This window comes from Ambystoma mexicanum, chromosome 8 (genome assembly GCF_040938575.1).
Source record: "Ambystoma mexicanum isolate Mex_15411 chromosome 8, UKY_AmexF1_1, whole genome shotgun sequence".
Classification (NCBI taxonomy): Eukaryota; Metazoa; Chordata; class Amphibia; order Caudata; family Ambystomatidae; genus Ambystoma; species Ambystoma mexicanum.
Genome location: NC_090929.1, coordinates 383,224,387 through 383,243,103, shown reverse-complemented (window position 1 = coordinate 383,243,103; position 18,717 = coordinate 383,224,387). Strand labels below are relative to the sequence as shown.

Below are 18,717 nucleotides of genomic sequence, written 5' to 3'. Positions count from 1 at the left end.
CCAACTAACAGTTAACTACTTAGAAACGGCCCTCGTTCGGCCTCTCCGCCAGACACCAGCCCTATCCCCCGCAGACAATCCGGGTCGGGACAGCCACCTGCCCGACCCAGCTCGCGCCCGACACCCGGATGGGTCTGGACGGCTCGAGAGCGCCTGAGCACCACAACGAAGATGTAGTCGCTGGGCGCACCAGTTTGAGTTTTGTTAACAGTTTTGTTAGTTATACAGTCTTCATACCACTATCGCCGAAGAAACACAGGATGGGTGCATGCCACAACTTGAGGGGAGAAGAACCCGATTACTCCCGTCAACGGCCTAATAACCTAGGATTGAAATCATTACAGGCTCCAGAGGATGAGCTGCCAGCCAGCCTCAAAACATTGACCCGATGGCGTCACAACTCAAGGTCATGACGTGGAATGTGAGAGGGATGGGCTCATACCTGAGACAAAATCGAATACAATCCTATCTCCGCAGGAAAAAGGTCTCAATTGCAATGTTACAAGAGGCACATCTTATGGAAGACACCATGTCCAAAATAATAGAGCGATGGGCTGGGACCGGGAGAGGTTCCCCCTACTCCAAATACTCAAGGGGGGTGTTCACATGCGTGAACCCGAATGTGCCCTTCCAATTGCAAGGATTCGAGTCCGATAAAGAAGGAAGGTTTGTGATAATGTGGGGCACCATCGAACAGACTCCAATCTGCCTAGTTAATTCGTACTTCCCGCAACACGGGATACCATCTCACCTCAAGGCAATATGCTCAAAGATAGCACACCACCGAAATAGGACCTTTATATGGGGGGGACTTCAACTGCGTCATGAATGGCTCTATGGACAGGTCTGCACCCCCCCCCCCCATCCAAGCAACCCTGCAACATGTGCTCTGACAGAAACACTGCAACAACTCGACTTGATGGATGTTTGGAGGAAACAACATCCTGTTGAAAAGATCTATTCCTATTATTCAGCCCCGCATAAGATCCACACGAGAATCGACTATCTGTTCATCAACAGGGAACAAATATCATTGGCAGAAACCACGGCATATTTAGGAAGATCAATCTCAGATCACTCCCCACTGATTATGCAATGGCAATTAACAGGGCCTAGACCACCAATCCCCATGTGGAGAATGCCCACTGCAGCCCTCGCCGACCCGGAGTTCAGGGAAGACCTCGCTGAAAAACTAGAAGAATACATTGACATTAATAAAGGCTCCGTATCTACCTGGAGCACACTGTGGGAAGCTATGAAGGTGGTGACCAGAGGAGAAATAATATCAAAAGCTGCAGGCAATTGAGGTCTGATCTCAAAGCACATGAAAAAGAGATCTCCCGTCTAGAATCCACCTCAAATATTACTCCGGAAGTTGAAACGAAGTTGAAGGAAGCCCGCGAAAAGTGCCAATCTTCCTGGGACAGATTGGAGAAGTTTGACTTTGCGACATACACTACCAGGTCTCATAAGGAATCCGACAAACCCGGCAGACTGCTGGCCTGGCTATGTAAGCGTGAAAGTCCCAGGCACCTCCCAACGGAGATACTAGACGAGAATGAGACAAGTCATAAAACACAACTGGGAATTAATGAAGCGTTTGCCAAATTCTACTCCAGATTGTACTCCCACGAAACACAAATAGACAAACGAAATCAAAGAAACACTAGATGAGATAGGCCTCCCCGAAATATCTAGCGAACAGACAGAGGCACTCGAGATGGAAATCACAGCAGAAGACGTGACTAGTGCAATCTGATCGCTAGCCACCTGTAAGGCTCCCGGAAGTGACGGCCTCCCGCCTGAATTTTACAAAACATACAAATCCATCCTCACCCCTACGAAACAGGGTCTTGCCTAACACTATGAAAGAGACAATAATTATTCCCATGCTCAAACCAAACAAACCACCCACTGACTGTGACTCTTATCGACCTCTGGCCATGTTAAATTATGATAGTAAGATCCTCACCACTATACTGGCCAGCAGACTCGCTAGGGTGGTAGGGTCCCTAATCCACGAAGACCAGAATGGCTTTGTCCCAGGACGCAACACCACGGCCAACCTGAGAAGGCTTCAACACATTATGGCCGAAACCTGTGAGAACGAGGAAGACCTGGCAGTACTATCACTCGATGCTATCAAGGCCTTTGATTCCATCTTCTGGGAGTGGCTCATCGAGGTGCTGAGGGGGTTCGGGTTTGGCGAGGGCTTTGTCAGATGGATCACAGTACTCTATAATTGTCCTATGGCAAGAGTAAAAACCGGAAGAACGGTGTCTGAATCCTGGAAAATACAAAAGGGGCATCAGACAAGGGTGCCCACTGTCGCCCATGCTATACATATTGGGCCTTGAGCCGATTTCCATATACTTTAGGAATCAATTATTTGACGCTGGCATCAAAGTGGGCAACGAACATAACGTAATATCCCTGTACGCAGACGATGTCCTTTTATACTTGAAAGATCCCCAGGTCAACGCACCAATCACATTGGATGTACTAGACAATTATGCGATGTACTCCGGGATCAAATTCAGTAGACTGAAATCCTCTGCCTTTCCCTTGGACAGCCTGAGAGGCTTAGAAGAAACTGACCTCCCGGACATTGGGATAAAGTGGCAACTCGACACGTTCCGGTACCTGGGAATTAATGCGAGTCACACCCCGATGCTCACACACGAGCACAACACGGAGGTAGCAATAACCAGCCTTCGCAGATCCTTGAAGGTTTGGTCTAGACTCCCACTTGCGATAGTGAGCAGAGCAGCAATCGTCAAGATGATGGTCCTCCCCCGATTTCTGTACTTCTTCGTCAACATATGCCACTACGTCAGACCACCCTTCTTTAAGAAATTAGAGGCACTTATCAGGGACTTCCTATGGGGACCTACCAGGCATAAATTGACTTTGGCTACCCTATCCCTCCCATATAAGGAGGGGGGAATACAACTCCCAGACCTCCAGTTGTATTATCTTGCGGCACAGCTTAGCCACGTGACGAAGTGGCTTTCTGACGAACCATCAGCCCAGCTGGGACTATTGAAACTATCTGCCTCCAGAATATTCCCTAGGGAAACTCTTTGGAACCCCTCTACGACAATCCCCAGATGCCCCCCTGATCGTCGAACTTGGCAGGCAGATCTGGACCAGAACCTGCTACATCAGACAGGTGAAACACCCTTACTCTTCAGACAACCCCATTCTGGTTGACGTGTGCAAAACAGAATCGGATCTCTCCACATCCAGGAGGTGGGAGGACTCCGGAATCCACACATGGGGAGACATGTTTGAGGAGGGTGAATTCAGGGATTTTGAATCGCTGCGGGCTAATGAGGGGCCATCAAGCGGCCAGTTCCTCTGGTATCACCGGCTCAAACAAACCACCAAGAAGTTCTGGTGCAGCTGGCCGGAGGAACCCACCACAGACCCACTGTTACAAGAGATGCACAACCTCAGGGATGGCTGGAAACCGGTCTCTCGACTCTATAGGAGACTCATCAATAAACCCAACCCCAAAAGTGCGACACTGAAGGCGAAATGGGAAACAGATCTTGAAACTACGCTTACAGACAAGGAATGGGAAAGAACGCTACTATACCCTAAGAAGGTGTCGAGAAACTCCAGATTCGGTCAGATACAACTAAACGTCCTGTATCGGACGTATATGACCCCACAGAGGGTGGCCTCCTTCAACAAACAGGCCTCCCCGGCTTGCCCGTGGTGCGGAAACGACAAAGCTGATCTGATCCACATGTTCTGGACTTGCATCAGGACAATGGCGCTGTGGTCCAAAGTCAAACAAACCTGTGGTAAGCAGGTACGAATGGACACCTGGGGAATGCCCATTAGGGGCCTACCCCAGACCAAGCAAATACAAACATGTCGTTAAGTTGATGGACATTTCATGTATCCTTGCAAAAAAACTATAGCCATGGCATGGAAGTCACCAGGGGGCCCTAGACATGAACGCTGGTTAAAAGAACTAGAGAGATGGACTGCAGCCGAAACCAGAGCCTGGCAAGATGGAATCGCCTCTGACGGAGACTTTGCGAGTGGCACCCTGGACTCTTGGAAGGCCCTCCTGAGAGATATACACTTCAGTGCAGACCATAAACCCCCCCTGATAAACCCCATTACGCTACCATATAAGATCCCTCACACTCGCCCGGACATGGTGATCTCCTTGACCGAGATCCCCCCCCACTTCCCGAGAGGTCGGAACCCCCATCTGCACCCATGCCCACCCAAGTAATAGGAACTGTTCCCTTGAAGACTGTTGTTGTTTATGTTTATTGTATTAGTTAATTGTCTTGTATTTGTATGCATTTAATACAAATGACAATAAAATATGTTTAAAAAAAAAAACATCCCGTGACGTCGGCCGTCGGAGGTGGTCCTCGAGGGCAGCGTATCGACGTCATCGAAACAGGACGCAGACGCCAAAGATTTTCCGAAGCAGCACAGCTGTGGTGATTACTGTCAAGATATTGAATACGTCGGAGGACCTCGAACTATTCAATTTAAATCTTCAGCCATTTGATTTACTCAATATTTTGGACATGCAGTACAAATGTGACATCATTAAAGTACTGCCTTGATTATTAATAGCATGACATGCCTTCAAATGATTTGCTGACAGCATACAACTAAATACTTTTCATGATTATTATTTATATTATTAACACAATTCGGAAAAAGATCTTGAGAGATTAGAAGACTAACAAGAGTCTGACTGCTCTCCTGGCAGAACATCTTACTTCATCTAGAAACATTTGACGGGCAAACAGCTATTGCTTACCTCGGACGATGCTGAACAGCTCTTCAATGCGCATGCTGGCGTAGATGCGATAAAAAAACCTCTGCACGTGGCATCGCCAACGCCTCAGTGTGCTGCTCGATTCCGGAGTTGAGGGAACTGCAGTCTTGTCCTGCAAGAACACTTTGCTAAGCCAACCGATCACCTTTTCAATCCACTGAGAAGAGAAACATAATTCAATATAGCAACCAAAGTGATGAAGTATTCATCCTTCATTAAATAAAATATAATCAACATTGCAATTTACAAGCCCCTAGAGGTCCAGTAAACAACCTTCTTGATGCTTTTTGGTCGACCCTAAAAGAGCTGTTTCCCCAAAAATTTAATTTGCTAGGCTTACTTGCTGAATACTGTAAAATAATAATCACAAGTTAGAATTGTGTTTTGGCATAAAACAAATTGATGATGTAATTAAGACTTAATGACAACCTGATCTTTTTCCAGAATTAATTACTATTGACAATTGTATCCAACGCTACTTAGAACGGGTTCCATACATGACATTGGGGGATGTGGTAACGAGAGCTTGTTTTAATTGATTGAATGTGAAAGGAAAAACCTACGGGTGGAAGACCAAGTCTGATTTAAGTGCCTTTTGTCCATCAATCCTTCTTCTGTCCTTATAAAATTGAGACTTGAATGCAGTTTATTTTATTTTCTCCTTAGTATGGTGTTCTTAGAAACAGGACGATTTGAGGTTAGTGAAGTTGGAGGACCAAGAGACCAACAGGTGTTAGGAAGGGGTGACGTATTTTGGAGGCGTTATAAGAAGGAAAAGTCTGTAAAAGCACCTGCGCTGAAAGAGGAACAGAAGATATCAGGATACAGGGGAGAAAAGTAAAAAGGAAGTGACCTATGAGAACTGCCAGCCGCCGCCTGCAGTACAACTGATACTGGATTTCTATCTGTAGAAGTCCTGCCACCAGCAGTCAATTATCTGAAAATCACTATTTTTGTGAAGGCGTAGCCCCGGAACGCGGAGTTATTTCAGAAAGTGGACATGTATATCCCTCCGATCAGGGAGGCGGCACTGTATGGTTGGGTGAATCAGCAGATCGCTAAGGACTGGGGAAACACACAGTTTTTGACTGTTGCTTGGTGAATGAAAACCTTTGCACATCAGATGGAAATTGGCTCGGCAGGGCCTCAATTGGTGATTTATACTTTGCATCTCTGATTGGCGGCGCCTGCACAGTTCGGTTTAACTGAAGTTTATCGTTCTGAGAGATGGCTTCCGGCCTGAGGAGCAAAGCAGCAGTGGACTTGACCTTTTTTGAAATCTTGTGAGCATTTTTCGGGGGGGAAGAGGAAGCAGGCATGCTTGAACGTTTTGGTCCTGCTTGGATTGCGATAATGGAGATGGGGAGGTGCCAGGACCCAGGGAACACATCCCTGCCCCGAATCATGATTCCAATAATTCAATTTCAAAGAAGACTCTGGTTTGTTCAGAAAAACGCCTAATGACCATAATGGCCCAAAATCATTCTTTTAAGGGTAACAATGTATCCCTTCAGGCATCAAAAGCATTGTTTTTAGCCAATATGCACAAATGCCAACAATTGTTGCCAATATGTCTAAATGCCAACAAAACTGAGATCCACATCATTGGGACACGTTGCTCTTCCTCTCCCCTCACTCTCTGGCCGGCCTCCCTTGGTCCTCCTCCTACCCCTACCTGCGAGGCTAAGAACCTTGGGATCATCTTGGATGCCACGCTTTCCTTCTCTGCACACATCTCTGTCGTCACCTCCTTGGAGGTACTCTGAATTTCCTCTCCTTCCCCCAGAAGCTCACCGTCTCCCAAGCTCTGGTTCTCTCCAGGTTGGGCTATTGTAACAGCCTCTTTCTAAATCTACCTGTCTCCACCCTTTGCCCTTTACAACTACTCCAGAACAGGACTGCAAGACTCAGCCTCAAGTCCTGGCATTGTATCTCTCCAGCTCTGAAATCCCTTCATTGGCTCCCAGTGGATGCAAGGATTCAATTGAAAACCCTCTGCCTAGGTGCGAAATACCTTCAACTATCTCTCCGTTAATTACCTCCCTTCTCGAGCCCTTCGCTCCTCTACTTCAAATTCCCTCAGGGTGGGTCGTTTTTCAAAGAAACGAGCCGGGGACAGATCTCGGTCTTCGGCTGGGGCCTCCCTTTGGAACAGCCTCCCGTCCACCCTGAAACTTGAGGAGAACCATCTTCGGTTCCAGAAGCACCTCAAGACCTTCCTCTTTGCTTCTGCCTTTACCCTGCCTCTCCCCTGCTGATCTGTTTCTCTCTCTCTGCACCATGCACCTGGCCACTCTCTGTCCTTCGGGCCCAGGTACCTGCTCACCCTGCCTCCCCCCCCTGCACTGCCTCCGGTCCACCCCTGGCACTGGGATCTGTATCTGTACCCATAGAGTCCCGCACTCTTCTTCTGCACTTATCAGATATACCCTATCTTACTAATCACGCACTTGCCACTTGTCTGGCTGCACTACCATTTTTCCACTTCATTTATTTATTTATTCCACATATTTATCTATTCTGTTCTCTCATTCTGTTCCGCACTTTCCACTTCTCCTCTTCCACGCACTTTCCCTCCTTTTCCATGCACTTGCACGTTCTTAATGTCACTGGGCCTAGTAAGATCATATTTTTGTTCTTCCCTGTTCCCCTCCCTTTGCTTGGTCGCTCTCTGAAACACCTGTGTATGAGCACGATATAAATAAAATATATCACATCATAACACTATTTCTCGAAAGGGATGCTTTAAGGGCCCATCAAAAGAGCCGTGGACCTCTACTCCTGTTCCACCTTGACATTGAAGCCAGTCGTTAATGGCATGTCGGCTATTCTAGAAGCTTCACATCTGTGTCAAGACTTCACATTGACTGCTACCATAGAGATTGCGGGGAACAACGTTTTGGATGACTCCTTTAATGACTTGCTCTCTGCAAGCAAAAATATGCTGAGAGAGATGACAGACATTGAATTGTTAACTCTTCCTGAGCATATGAATACAAGTGTATGTAAGGGAAAGGAAGAGGTGCCCTCAGTACGTGCTACTTCAAAGGGGCGTCGTTAATATACGAATGTTCAGAAGGGGGTGCCTACCGTCCCCATGTCTTGAGGTGCTTCTGGAACCGGAGATGGTTCTCCTCAAGTTTCAGGGTGGATGTGAGGCTGTTCCAAAGGGAGGCCCCAGCCGAAGACTGAGATCTGTCCCCGGCTCGTTTCTTTGAAAAACGACCAACCCTGAGGGAATTTGAAGTAGAGGAGCGAAGGGCTCGAGAAGGGAGCTATTCACGGACAGATAGTTGAAGGTATTTCGGACCCAGGCCCCAGAAAGCGTTGTGGACAATGAAGAGGGTTTTGAGTGTTTACAACCTGATTTGGGGTAGGGCTGGAAGGGGTTTGTAAGTCTATACTGAATTTTTAGGACTACACAGGTATATTTAGGCCCGAAGCCGTTCAGACATTAAGTTCCATCATTTACTCCCTGCCACCTAAGGTGGGTGTTTTGCTCAATTGCCCTTCTCGCCTACCAAATGTGTGAGGGTGTCTGGGGAAGGCACATTATGATGAATTGGGAGGTATGGAACTGGAGGAGGTGCTTGTTTCAGTGAACCTCAATCCGGAAATAAGGTCATCACCAACGGATATGCCTGCCAACCTCTGCTCAACCAGTTCATTTTCCTGTTTCAGCAGAAATGCTACAAAACCATAGTCAATTTGATTAAAGTAAAATGCAATGAGAAGTTACAGGAAGTTCCTGCGTAACCTGTCCACCCCTCCTGCCACTAAACCCCCCCCATAAGAAGAGTGTCCAGGAATGCCAAGGTGTTAAATCACATAAGCAGTGGGGGCCAGGGAGTATGGGGCAGTGGGAGGCGAGGTGACTGAAAAAATACATCATCTCTGTGAAGCAGGAAGGGGCCATGGAAAGGATACTTCTTTAACCTGGGTTGTGGAAAGGAGGCAGGGGGCCCATGAAGGACATGATGTAATTGAGGTTATGGATGTTGCCGATGGTGTACCTCCATTGGCTCCACAAGTGAGGTTTATGGGTGATGTAGGGGTAAATGACAGAGGGACATTCTGGGATTTCTAGGTTCGGGGCCATGCAGGTTAAAAATAATGTTCTGCAGGAGGTTGGTGAGCTGAACCCTTTGGCAACCCCATTTATGACCTTAGAGGACAGGAGATCGGCTAACTGCCAGCCAGGGGAATCTACAGTTGGGTGTACCTTTTGTGGGGGGTCGAATTGAATGAGAATTTCAAACTAGTGTTACAAAAATGACCACTGGATCGTGATCAAGTCGTTCTCAATAGATCCATGGTTCTACGAATTCTTCGAAGGGCGCCACCCCTAGCAAACTTGAACACAAGGGCTATTGAATCCAGGAAATTTTGGAATGAGTACAACTTGGATAAAGTCATATTAGACTTTAAATCCAGTATGGTGGAAGGTCAGGTACTAGCGGTGGCGGATTTTATTAGAACTTGGTGATTCGACCTGTACAAATTGATTAAAAAAGAAACAGGTAGTGTGAATATAGATAGGGGGCCCCCTTCTGTGCACCAGCATCAACTGGCCCCGCTGAATACTAATCTTGTGACACAGTGTTTTCGTAGTGATCATAGGCAAAGACAAATAACAGCTGTCGGAGAGGACACAGTGACAGATGATGGGGGTCAGAACTGGAACTGGGTCCCCACATGACACATGGGAAAGGTGGTCACAAATGTACCTTTTAGGCTACTGTTTAGTTTTGGAGGACCTCTATCAGGAAGTTCAAGACATGCAAATTGAAGTAACACATGTCAGTGATCATTTTAATTTTCCTTTAAGGATAACATGTTGTATGAAATCTAGTAGTGTGTCTATGGACATGTACTGTATCTCATTGGAAGTTAATTCCAAAGCAAATGGGGTGCGTTGGAATATTTATATTGCTGGTTTATTGAACACAATTTTGTTATCTGTTTCTTACGTGCCAATACTTAATGAAAAGTTTAATTGTAGTGGGTATCAGTTGGTTTGGGACGAAATCTATAAGAGAATGCCTAAGGAAAAGAGTCCAAGAGTCATCCATCAGCATAAATATGACTGGGATATTATTCTTAAGAAAAGAGTATTGCGTAAAATGCTTAAATTATTGCCCCCAGATAACGTATTACAAAAACGTTGAGCGAAGACCTCTCATAAAAATTGGTTACGTCAATATAAACACCACCTACTCCTGGAGGACGCCGTGAGATGCTGAGGACCTTGTCAGGTAAAAACTCTACTTTTGGAACTTTGCTAAATCCAATGACAAGTTACAGTCCTGTCTTAAGACTAACCCAATACCAGAGGAGTGTTGGAGAGCTCATTTTCAGTCAATATATATATGGCTGACAATGATGACACCCCCCCCCCCCCACTGGTGTTGGTTAATGTGGGGCAAACCCCTAGGTGTTTGATTGGAAAATGGGCAATCTCCACAACCTGATCGTGAAAAGCAAAAACTCAAGGGCACCTGAGCCAAATGGTCTGGCTACCATTTTAAAGAGTAATCCACAGATTTGGGCACACATTTAAGATCTTCAAATAAGTATTTTGTGGTAAAAGTGTTCCTGGCCTCTTGGTTAACCTTTATAGTGGTGCCAATTTACAAGAAGGGCCTCCGTTTGTCAACCGGCAACTATAGAACTATTTCTATTTTGGCCATTCCATCTAGGACATTTGCTGGGTTGGTGTTACGCAAGCTAAGCAGTTGGGAAAAAAACACTAAGAGGTTAGACGTGCTTCAGACTGGTTTTTGTAGAGGAGTTGGCACAGAGGTAAATGGTTCTATCTTTGGGCTTCTGAAGAAAGAGGCCATAGTGCATGCTGTGAAGAATCAGCCCCAAATCCCGGGTTAAAAGACCTCTCGTGGCCAGGAAACAACAGATGAATCCTGGCTCAGTCCCTTGGAGCAGTGATGTGGTGATGAATTACCTGGGGGAAGAATCCGACCCTTTGAATTGTCCCACTAATAAAGTCAGGCAAGGTCAGGCACTTTATTCTTTACACCAATATAAAAGGTGTGTTTCTGCCCAAGACTATGAGCGCACTGGAGTTGCTGCCAGGACCAGGAGAGCCAAGGAGCAGGGAGCAAGCAGCTGCAGAGGGAGAAGCCTGGAGAGTCCAGAGGAGAGCGGCGTACCGAGACGATGGCCGGATGTGTCTGAGGGGCTGCAGCGTGGCTAGGGAGCCGTGTCTCCTTAGAGCCAGAGTGAGGCAGACTGCGACATGCTGGCTGAGTCCAGAGAAATGCTAGCTCCCTTGGGACATGTGCCAGCCCCAAGGGTATCTGAGGGGCAGGTGGTGAGACCCTGACCTCGACCCAGTTTATCCCGAGGAGACCGCTCGCCAGCGCTGTGCTTCCCAGTGAGTTTAGTAAAAGTGAAGATAGAAACTCGGGAGCGTGCGGGTGGCTGGAACGGAAGTGGAAGCAGACAAGATTTGTAAGCAGCACAATGGTAAAGAAAGCAGAAAGCAAGAGCAAGAAAAGCATTAAGAAAGATGTGCTTGCAGCGCGGAAGTAAAGAGAGAAATAAGAGGAACGTGAACTGTAAAGAATATATGGGAAAAGGGCGAGACCGACCCAACAGACAAAGTGAGAAAGTGAGAGAAAGCAGGAAAGAGGGTACGAGCGACCCAAAGGCTGAAAAAGTAAAGTGCAAGAGGCACGACAAAGAAAAAGTAGGGTGCAAGGGTGCACAACCAAAGGAACAGAGTACCAAAGTGTGCCAGGGGCACGATAAAGACAAGAGGAGTGTGCAAGAGGCACAGTAAAGTGAGAAAGGAGAGCACATGTGCACAGCAAAATGAAAGAAAGGTGAAAGAAGAAAAACCAGAGATGAAAGGGCACAGGAGGGAAAGGAGCCAAAAGAAAGATACAAAGTACAAAGAGAGGGGTCAGAAGTCAGTTGTCGCGCAGGGGTAAGAGCCAAAGCCCGGTTCGAAAGTCTGACACAACCCCATGGAAAAAAACTGTTAAAATGGTGCATCCTGACAAGAGGAACATTTTTTTGTTTAACTTAGTAAAGAGGGGCCTACGCTTGGGGAAGGGAACCCTCAGAGGCCCACAAGGACAGTATCCATCTAAACAAATCGGAAAAAACCCTGACAACTAAAATGTCGAGTAAGAGGAGCAGGGGCTAGCGGGGGTGTCCCCCACTTCCCTAAAAAAAGGAATGTGGGGACAACATTTTTTTTTTTCAAGGAAAAAACAAAAAGCACCCTGCAGCGTACGTTCCACATCTCAATGGGGAGGCAGAACGCACGTCGCAGGGATAGAGCTGTGGAGAGGAGCAGCAGGTAAGTCGGCGGCAGAGGTAAGTATGGATGGTAGGCGGGGTGGCTGGCAGGGGGTATGCTGTGCGTGATCATTTTGTGACTGATTATTTTGTAAAGTGCATTTTGAATTCGTAATTTTCGATTACAAAATAATCATGTACATCCCACAAGGACATTGTGAACTTTACAGTTGAGTCCTAGACCAGGGGAAGGGAACCGTGGGAGGCCTGAATAGAATTGTGAATCCTCAGTTGAGTTGTAAAGTAAGAAACTGTGAATCTTTTGAACCCCGAGAGGCGTGGAAAGAACTGTGACTTTTTTTGTTTTGAAGCCAGAGGGGTCCGATCTTAGTGAAGGGAACACCAAGAGACCCAGAGACATTGTGAACTCTATTGATTTACGGCAAGAACCCTATGCAGAAGGTTCCAAGTGCAGCCCTTTTGAATCGACCTATTTTGAACTGGCAGAACTACACCTATTGGGAAGTCTACCTGAAACCAGCTGTGGTTTGCATTTCCTGTTTAACCACAATTTTTCATTTAAGAAGATCCCCTATAATATTTGGTTTAAGAGAGAGGCAAATTAACAAGTGGGGTCCTGGGAGTCCCTCTGCCAGACATTAGTCCTGGTTACAAGAGACTTACCCAGAGTCTTTAGCTCACTATCTTTCACAGAGAAGAAATATCCCAAACATATTAGTCTTTGTCCTGCCCTGGGCCAGTCCAGCACCGAAATGCTAGGCAATTCTCCTCTGAACAAGAGTACCAACAGAAACCCCAGACACGTGTTTCAGTCTGGTTGGACCTCATCAGTAGGGTGGATCTGTGCCTCTCTAAGAATAGTGAGGCTGAAACACGTGTATGGGGTTGCTTTTGGTACTCTTGTGCAGAGAGGAATTGCCATAGCATTTCGGTGCTGGACTGCTCATGTGGGCGAGACAAAGACTGATATGCAAATGGATATTTCTCATCTGTGAAAGGTACAGTGAGCAAAAAGCTTGTGCTGTAAACTCTCATCTCAGAACTGGTTATCATGCCATGTTCTTTCTGGAGAGGAGCGCCTGCTAACTTTTTTTAAATATTAAGAGTGAGGGCAAGCATAGCTTGGACACTAACTTTGGTTTTGGATTTACGGACATCGATCGCCCTTAGAAGCATCATTTGAGGGAACAATCCCCTTAGAGTTGGGGCCAGGCAGGAATTACACTAACCCCACAAATAAAGGTTTTCAAACTGTTACCTTTTGAGTCTGTGTCTCTCATGATACCATGCCTGTCTCAGTGCGAAACCCCTCTATGTTGCTTTTATAGCGCTCACGATGGCGTTTGATACTGTCGCAAGAAAATAACTGTGGGCCAGGTTAGACTAATAGGGTTGTCCTCCTACGCTGTTAGCCATCCTTGTAGGTCTGCATTGTACCACCAAACTACGAGTTAAGTTGGACAGAAAGGGGCGTTCATTGGCCCTGGTTATATCTCAAAGTGGTTTCAAACAAGGATGTTTGTTAGCCCCCTTGCTTTTCAGCCTATTTATTTCAGATAGCGGGGATGCCTTTTCTGCTACTCAATGTTTTCCACCCAAGGTTGACCGCACACAGCTGAAGTACTGACTTTATGCAAAAGATATGTTCCTCATGGACCACTCCCAGACTGGGTTGCAGCAGCAATTGTCTGACCCAGAGAGTTAAACCAAGTTGAATAACCTATTTATTAACGTAGCAAAAACAAAAATACTCATCTTTCGACAGAAGAAGGGTAAATTGAAGTAGCACTTTAGTTGGGTGTTGGGTAGGAATGTCCTCGGCCAGGTAGTAACTTTAATGTATTTGGGTTTTTCCTTGTTTAAAAAAGACAACATGAATGAACTCTTTGCCTTTAAGAAGCAAAGGATGTCATTATTGGCTCATGCAGGGTCCATACATAAGAAATGTGGGTACTTTTCACTGCTTCCAGTTAGGGTGTTTTACTGTAAGAAGGTAGTTCCAGTAATGACCTACGGGGCAGAGACTAACTTGTTTAGCCTAACTGAACATTGGGTAAAATTAGAGTTTTTTTGGAGGAGAATTCTGAAGCTCCCTCAAAGTGTCCCTACCCCTGCCATAAGATACGAGCTGGGGTTATCACCAGAAATAATAGCAACCTGTAAAAATGTTAATGTTCCAAGAAAAATCTTATCTGCAGAGGTTTCATCGATTTTGTGGTTGCTAAAACACACAATGTTAACAAACGTTCACCCCCCTTTGTGAGGTGGTACAAACAGTGTTTAACAGACCAGAGCAACAATGACGTATCCATTGACTTATTAATCACACCCTGTTAAGGAGCCATTTAGATTGTGGGAAAGATTGGATTAACATGATAGAACTGGTACAAGTGTATCAGAGTTTTTCTGGTCTGTTGGTGGACGTATGATCTTATGGTACAATGCCTCAATACTTGTATAAGTGTCCAAGGGAGTTTTGGCATACGCAATGTCTGCATCTTCGTATGAACCTTTTCCCGACACAGGACATTTTAGGAGCTAGGGGAGGCGTAGAGCGTAGACTAAGAAAATGTAGGTTCTGTAACAAGGAAGATCTAGTGGAAAGTATTTCCCATTTGATTTTGGAATGCTCTATGCTCGTTTCCCGACACAATCATTATTTTGCACACTTAACAGAAGATTTTATGCTTCTACACACGTCTTATTTGGCAATTTATTTTTACAGCCAAATCTTTCAAATGAAGTTTAGCTGCTATTCGTTTTTTATGAGTGGTTCTCTCAATTGAGAATTACCAGGTTACTCACCGTAGTGACCAGCTTACTCCTAGTCCATAGTCCCCTTTCCTCCATACTTATGGCACATCTCGCCGTCCTGTGGGACGAACCGGAACACTTTGTAAAAAGCATCCACATTTTTCCAAAAATGTGTCCTTCCTCTCTTTCTTGCGCGGGGCCCGGCACGCGGCCGTACCCCGCCCACCTTGGCTCCGCCCCGCGCATCGCCCATCTGTCCTTTTCTATCGCCAGGTCAAAGACCCATTAGCAATAACAGAGGAACCTTATTAGAGGGGACGGCGGGCGGGCGTATGGAGGAAAGGGGACTATGGACTAGGAGTAAGGTGGTCACTACGGTGAGTAACCTGGTAATAATTATACGTCCCGTCCCCTTTCCTCCATACTTATGGGAGATTCCCAAGCACTCCTTACAGGAACTATGGGTGGATGGAAATACCTCTTACTGAAATAGGTTTTTCAGTACAGCCTGACCAAACTGAGCGTCAGCTCTTGAGCTCATGTCGAGACAATAACGCTTACAGAAAGCAGATGGGGAGGCCCAAGTAGCTGCTCTAGCAATGGACTCCCAGGGGACATATTTCTGAAAAGCAACCGCAGCTGCCTTACCCCGCACCAGGTGTGCATGAATACGCTTAGGAGGTTTCAGCCCTTGGACGGTGAGGGACTCTGTGATGCAGGCGGCGATCCACCTAGAAATAGTTGCCTTAGATGCCTGCCTGTCCTGGGGGTTACCGAAGGTCACAAAAAGTTGAGAAGAACTCCTAAACTCAGAAGTCCTGTCCAGGTAGAACTTTAGGGCTCTTTGGACATCAAGACAGTGTAGAACCCTCTCAGCCTCAGAGGCAGGGTTCGGAAAAAAGACCAGTAGGAAGATCGATTGATTCAGATGGAATTCGGTCACCACCTTCGGTAGAAAGGCCGGGTTTGTCCGAAGGACTACGTTGTCCTTGTGAAAGACCAAGAAAGAATGCTCCACCGACAATGCCTGGAGCTCACTCACTCTCCTTGCCGACGTAACTGCGACCAAAAAGGACACATTCCAAGACAGGTACTTGGAGGTCCACCGAAGCCATTGGTTCAAAGGGTTTATGGCACAGCGCCGTCAGGACAACATTTAGGTCCCACGGCGGGTGCGGACTACGAACCGGAGGGTAGAGGCGTGTCAAACCTGCAAAATGCCACTTAACCACTAGGTTACTCAGAGAATACGAGCACTGGTCTGTAGAAAGATAAGTGGAAAGCGCTGAAAGGTAAGTCCTGCATGACAGAACATGAACCCCTGACTCTGCTAGGAAGGACACGAAGGACAGCACCGTGTCAATCGTGGCCACCCTTGGATCCAACTTCTTCTCCAAACACCAATGACAGAATCGGAGCCATTTACTCTTGTACTGAGATCTGGTCGATGGTTTCCTGGCCTGGATAATGCGCATGTTATCCGTAGACAAATTCAGATGCTCTAAAGACTTGAACTCAAGCACCATGCCGCCAAGCTGAGCGATTGTGGGGAGGGGTGCCACATCTGCTGTTCCCCCTGGTGAAGAAGATCAGGTTACCAGTAACACCCGATCGGCGGATACACCGACAGGTGTTGAAGTTCCGAGAACCAAAACCTGGCCGGCCACCACGGGGCTACGAGTAGAAGGGAACAGTTCACAGAGTTCTTCAACTTCCAGATCGCACGGTGAACTAGAGACAGAGGCGGGAAGTCATAAGCTCTCATGTTGTGCCATGGAATCTCGAGAGCATCCCCCAGAGAGGAGGCTCCAGCCCCCCTATGGAGGCATACAGAGGAAGCTTCTTGTTCACCGCCGTAGCGAAGAGGTCCACCTCCGGTGTGCTCCAACGCGAGAAAATCCATGAGAGGACCTCTGCCTTCAATTCCCACTCGTAGCTGACCACTGTCTGCCGGCTGAGGGCATCCGCTGTGACATTCAGCTGGCCCGGGATGTGCACTGCAAGCAGCCAGACACCATGAAGCACGGCCCACTCCCATATCTGGATGGACAGGTCCACGAGGGGAGGGGAGACTTTGTTCCCCCTTGCTTGTTGATGTAATACATTGACACCATGTTGTCCGTGCGTATGCGGACCACCTTGTTGACAATGAGCAGTCTGAACGCCCTGAACGCTAGGAAGATCGCCAGGAGCTCCAAGTGATTTATGTGCAGGAGCTTGTCCTGAGGCGACCAGAGGTCCGAGATCTGAAGAAGATCTAACATTGCATCCCACCCCAGAAGGGAGGAGTCCGTCGTGATCGTCACCGTGAGGGCTGGGGCATGAAACCCCGCGCCTCCTCAACAGGTTGCTGAGAGATGACCACCAATCCAGGTCCCCTCTCATGGAATCTGGAATCATTATCCGCTTGGAATCCGGGTCCACAGCCTGACGCCAGGAACTCCAAAGAGCTATCTGGGTCTGTCTCATCTTGAGACGAGCAAGAGGAAGAGCCAGTACACACGAGGCTATGAGGCCCAGAAGTCTCTGGAACCACCAGGCCGACATACTCTCCGATTGCGCAAACATCTGACACGTGGCTAACAGATATGCCATTCTGTCCCCGGTCAGATACACTCTGAAGTCGATCGTGTTCCAACGAAACCCAGGAAAATCAGGTCCTTTGAGACCGTCATGGAGGATTTCCACCAGTTCACCGACAGCCCAAGATGGAACAGGAGCTGAAGGAGAGACTGGAGGTTGCCCGCTGCTGCCAGCGGACAAGGGCTGCGTAAGAGCCAGTCATCCAAATAAGGATACACATGGATACCCTGTAGACGAAGATAGGCTGCAATCACCAACATCATCTTCGTGAAGACACGCAGCGCCGAGCTGAGGCCAAAAGGAAGCACCCGAAACTGGAAGTGCTCCTCTCCCAAAGAGAAGCGGAGATATCTCCTGTGTGGATTTCAAATCAGGATATGCATATATGCATCCTGAAGGTCCACAACGCTGAGCCAATCGCCCATCTGTAAGAAGGAGCGTATCTGGCTGGGCGTGATCATCTTGAATTTCTCTTGGGGTAGGAAAAGATTGAACTGGGAAAGGTCACCAGCCTGGCTGGGTTTGGTCACCGTAAACAGCTGGGAGTAGAAGCCCTCCCCTCGCCTCTCAAGGGGAACGGGTTCCACAGCTCTGAGGTCCAGAAGTTTCTGAACTTCGGCCTTGAGGGAGGGCGAGCCCGACAGCTGAAAAGGAGGTTTGAGGGGTGGGGTAGGGGGTAAAGGTAAGCAGAATCCCGTTCGAGCGACTGACAAGACCCATCTGTCTGCCACGCCTCCCAATGAGATGCAATGCGTCCTCCCACCTGGGTCTCGTGCGAACGCGGAAAACCCTCATTTGGTAGGCTTATCTGTAGCAGTGCCACCTGAACCTGATGAGGAGGCTAAGGAGCGAGAGAAAAACCGCGTGCGCTGTTGTCTACGGCGGTCTCTGGGATTTGAAAGGAGCTTTGACCAGAATAGACATTGATTTAGCCGTCTGAGTGCTATCCTTGGTCTTGGTGATCTCTACATCAATAGAAGAATGAAAAAGCTCCTTACCATCAAATGGAAGGTCCAACACCTTGTCTTGCACTTCCTTAGAAAATGTAGTGGCATGCAGCCACGCTCGGGGCCTTATGCCCCAGCATAAGGCCCCGAGCCGAGGTGTCTACGTGATTAGCCGCAGCCTCCAGGAGATCCTGGGCCAAGACCCTAGCATCGGAAAGGCCTCCTTTGAAGTCCTCCAGCTTCTCGACCGGGATGTGCTCCTCAAACTCTGACAGACCTTTCCACATCCGCATGTTAGCTCCCGCTAATATCAACTCAGCGTTGGCCTGC

At 47.5% G+C, this 18,717-nt stretch overlaps 1 protein-coding gene across 1 annotated transcript in view; it reads right to left on the bottom strand.

Annotated features, from left to right (window-relative positions):
* The window catches only part of ANAPC2 (anaphase promoting complex subunit 2), a 649,174-nt gene that overhangs the window by 502,090 nt on the left and 128,367 nt on the right, over positions 1–18,717 (bottom strand). Inside the window, exon 4 of the mRNA XM_069609853.1 lies at positions 4,802–4,976. Within this exon, the coding sequence (XP_069465954.1) occupies positions 4,802–4,976 (175 nt within the window). The remainder of the gene's footprint in view (positions 1–4,801; positions 4,977–18,717) is intronic.